The 4,406-nt window shown below is 47.6% G+C and overlaps 1 protein-coding gene across 1 annotated transcript in view; it reads left to right on the plus strand.

Annotated features, from left to right (window-relative positions):
- Positions 1 to 3,165: 3,165 nt before the first annotated feature.
- Positions 3,166 to 4,406, plus strand: part of FMN2 (formin 2) — a 370,023-nt gene continuing 368,782 nt past the window's right edge. Inside the window, 1 exon segment of the mRNA XM_029933337.1 lies at positions 3,166 to 4,405. Coding sequence (XP_029789197.1) covers positions 3,395 to 4,405 — 1,011 coding nt within the window. The 5' untranslated portion in view covers positions 3,166 to 3,394.

Below are 4,406 nucleotides of genomic sequence, written 5' to 3' on the forward strand. Positions count from 1 at the left end.
TTTGGTGACCTCTTTGGGATCCTAATACTAAAGAGTTTTACCAGCAATTATTCTAGATTAGATTCTTGAATATAGAGGCTAGCCATATCTATTTTTTTTTCTGTGTCCTGGTACCTAGTATTTGGTCAGGCATAGGTAGGATCTCTATTTGTTAGTTGTGTTTTTTGCAACTAGTGATATAATATCCTTTCTTCATCAAATGGAGTTAAGCTTAGGCCATGCCCCAGGCATCTTTGGGACCAGTAAATGCTGTTTGCCTTCATGATGCTCTTACCAGTCCATGAAAGAATAAACTATGTAGTCTTGTTTGTTATAAAGAATTAGGAACCTAAATTTGTAGGTTCAAGTATTGCCTTTGTTGCTATGGGAACTTGGACAAATCTCAGCCTAAAGTTATTCATTAATTAAATTTTTTAAAATGTTTTCTTAAATTTATTTTTGAGAGACCGAGAGAGATAGTGTGAGCAGGGGAGATGCAGAGAGTGTAAGGACGCAGGTCTGAACCAAACTGACTCTATGACAGGCTTCAAGTTTCCCTCTGACCTTGAAGGTCTAAGTGTCAGTTTCTCAGAATCATTAGACAATAGAAGGGCACACATTGCCCAAGGCAGGAGGGACCACCCTTGTAACACCCAATCAGGAAAGGCCAGCTAACACCCTTAATATTTCTAAGGGCAGGCCTAGAAGGCTAGTTACACCCTAAGTGAGGGTCCTGGGTCCTGGGTCCACTCTGTAATTGGTCAACACTCTAAATGTTGTGATTAGGTCCCGCCAAAAGTAACGAATACTCTAGGCAATGTGAATGGTTAAATCTGCTGTCAATAATATTGTATAATAATGATTGGATCACTATACCTGTGTCACAGTTTACTGTAACTCCCCTTCCCAAGCCCATAAAGGCCCTGCCCCACCTTTGTTTGGGGCTCTCAGCATGGATCCACTGCGCTGGTGAAGTCTGTGAGCCCGAGTTTAGGTCTGGCAAGCCTAAACCCGTAATAAAGCTCTTTGCTTTTGCATGCGTGACTCAGTCTCCCTGGTGGTCTCTGGAGATACAGAATCTGAAGCAGGCTCCAGGCTCTGAGCTGTCAGCACAGAGCCCGACGTGGGGCTCAAACCCACGAACCGTGAGATCATGACCTGAGCCGAAGCTGAATGCCTAACCAACTGAGCCACCCAGGTACCCCAGTTATTCATTAATTAAATTGGATTACGAGTACCTACCTACAGTTGGTGACCACACTTGTGAGTTTCTGATAAGCCTTTTCATGTAGAACTTTGTCACCTGTGACCTGCTGTCATGTATTGTTCAAAGGATGTGAAAACATCAGCAATCTTTTCTTTTTCTCTCTTCTGTCCTCCCTCCTTGCCTTCTTCTCTCCTTTTTTTTTTTTTTTTTTTTAATCTCTGGAACTTAAATATATCACAGAAGTAAATACTAAAGAAAGTAAAAATAAACAAAAACAAACAGGAAAAACCCCAAATAGTTCGGAGTCAAAGATGTCATGTTAAAGAAAGAACAAAAATCAAAATCCATAGTACCTCAGTGTTTAAAGAGGCAGAAAAATTCTATTAGCCTTAGGCGAACTGTGCCCTCTGAGGAGCCTGCATTCTAGAAGAGAGCAGTTTTGTAAGAGGGGAAAAACAAGGCTTTTCAAGCACTCCAGCACCTCTCTGAGACAGGGCTGTTACCCTGGCAGAGTTATTATTAAAGGTGATTTCTCCATATCATTTACTCAAAAAGGCCACCTAAAATGACTGGCTGCCTGACTTGAAATCATCTACTTTTAGGAACATAATTTGAAAAAGACTAGTACTTATTATAATGAAATACTTTTATATCAGAGACTCATATGACCATTTTTGAAAAACCTAAAAATGGCTAAAGAGAGAGGTTTAAAACGTAGTTCACAATACACAAAAGAGCATTTGCTTGCTGCATTTAAATTGCATCATTATAATATGTAGTATTTTTTCCTCCTTTGGGCTTACTTTAGAATACTAACATGTTGGATAGCTACTACATATTTCCAAAGGGTTTAAGGATGAATTTGTAACTCAAATTAACATTATCGTAACATTATTGTTGTATTATTGATTAATGCTGCTTTAATCTTGGAGCTTCTTTAGATACCTAGGATGTTTAAAAGTGCTTTAACATGGGTAACCAAATTTCCTAAGTAACAGTAACAAGGTTTACAATGAAGGGAATTTTTATATTAATACAGGAGCCAGAATGTTAAGAGATTCTTTTAAACTGTCACACACTTTTATAATAAAGGCAAGGACAAAGTTTCCTTGATGGGTTTGCTTGGAAAGCAGTGGTTTATAGCCTAACATCTGAATTCATGTGTCTGTGCCAAGGGTGTTTCCTTTTTGTCTTTTTCCTTTTTATATGCAACAACAATAGGAACATGTTTAATATTGATGAGTCTGACCTCCTGGGAGTTATAGTATATGTACCCTTTTGGAATACAAATACTATTTGATTTATATGTTAAATACATAGAATTTTGGAGATTAGCATTTTAATCAACTCTAATCTCAGGATTTTTTTTTTATTCCTTCACCTTACAATTTTGTCAAGAAAAGTTTGCAAAATGAACGTTTGAAAGGCAGCTAGTATTCTCTCAAGTAAATAGATGCAAGGTCTGCATCAAGCATAAAAGCAGCACTACATGTAGTAACCATTCCTAAACTATATGCTCCAGCACATTAACAGTGTTTAAGATGATCAGTTATTAAAGGAAAGAACACTCCATTCATTCAACAAATATTTATTGAAGAGTCATGCTTCTTTCAGGCACATGGGCGGGGGCAGGGGGTAGTGTATGTGGCCTCAATATTACTGTACCTCTAAATTGGAATTTGGCTTTAGGTTTTTCACGACTTAAAATTCTTTAACTTTTTTCATGGCAGGTCCCAGAGCTTTGAAGTTCCATGTGCATCTTCCAGCTGACGAGCTTCTTCCACGGGCACAATGCACTCGATTCACACAGCAGAGAGGAAAATCTCAGAGATAAAGGAAACGTTTTTCGCGCCTGGCTTCGGGGAGAAGCCAAGCAAGGGCGGAGGGGGCGGTGGCGGCCATTGGGGGGCCAGGCCCCGGCCGCGTTCCGCTCAGCCATTGGCTGGCTGCACTGAGCATGTTCTGGGCTGCGGCCCGCTCGTTCCGGGCCGCTGCCGCAGCCCCGGCAGCCGCGGGAGCCGGCGCGCTTTGTGCGAAGAGGAGGCAGATGTGAGCAGGGCCAGCCCCGAGCGCTTTCGCCTCCTCTCCCAGAGGTTTACCCGGCCGCCTGACTGCCCCGGGGGCATCCCCCTGTGTGGGTTGGGGGCCGAGGGGGGCCGGCATGACCTGAGTGCTGGAGGCGCCTCGGCTCGGCAGTGGGATTGCAACATGGGGAACCAGGATGGGAAGCTGAAGAGGAGCGCAGGTGATGCCTTGCACGAAGGCGGAAGCAGCGCGGAGGATGCTGTTGGGCCCAGAGATCTGGAAGCCACAAAGAAGGGGAGCGGGGCCAAGAAGGCGCTGGGCAAACACGGCAAAGGGGGAGGAGGTGGCGGCGGGGGAGAGCAAGGCAAGAAGAAGAGCAAGTCGGAATCCAGAGCTTCAGTGTTTTCCAACCTGCGGATCAGGAAGAACCTGTCCAAGGGGAAAGGCGCCAGCGGCTCCCGCGAGGATGTGCTGGATTCCCAGGCCCTGCAGACCGGGGAGCTGGACAGTACGCACTCCCTAGTCACCAAAACCCCAGATCTCAGCCTCTCGGCAGACGAGACGGGCCTGTCCGACACCGAGTGCGCCGACCCTTTCGAGGTAACCCGTCCAAGTGGCTCCGGACCCGCCGATGCTGGGGTTGTGGGAAAGGTGGTCTTGGAAGATTTGGAAACTGCCGCCGGGGTGCAGGATGGACAAAGGACCAGTTCCGGCTCTGACACGGATATTTATAGCTTTCACTCGGCCACGGAGCAAGAGGATTTGCTCTCAGACATCCAGCAGGCGATCCGCCAGCAGCAGCAGCAGCAGCAGCAGCAGCAACAGCAGCAGCAGCAGCAGCAGCTGCTGCTGCTCCAGGGCTCTGAGGAGCCTGCGGCACCCCCCACAACCGCCTCCCCCCAGCCCGGGGCCTTCCTGGGCCTGGACCAGTACCTGCTAGGCACCGGCAGCGCCGCTGGGGAGGCCCCTTGCAGTCCCGACGCCGAGCAGGCGCTGTCTGCGCTCTCTGACCTGCCTGGGAGCCGGGTCACCGAGCCGCAGGTGCCCGAGCGGCCACCACCCCCCAGTGGCCCTGGAGCCGCGGCTGCGCCTGGCCTGCCGGTGGGCCCGCGAGCCGCCGCCGACTTGCCCTCCGCCGCCGCCTTCCGGTTTCCCGGAAGGTCCTTGCCGGGGGAGGGCTCGGCCGGAGCCCCCG

Source organism: Suricata suricatta, chromosome 3 (genome assembly GCF_006229205.1).
Source record: "Suricata suricatta isolate VVHF042 chromosome 3, meerkat_22Aug2017_6uvM2_HiC, whole genome shotgun sequence".
Classification (NCBI taxonomy): domain Eukaryota; kingdom Metazoa; phylum Chordata; class Mammalia; order Carnivora; family Herpestidae; genus Suricata; species Suricata suricatta.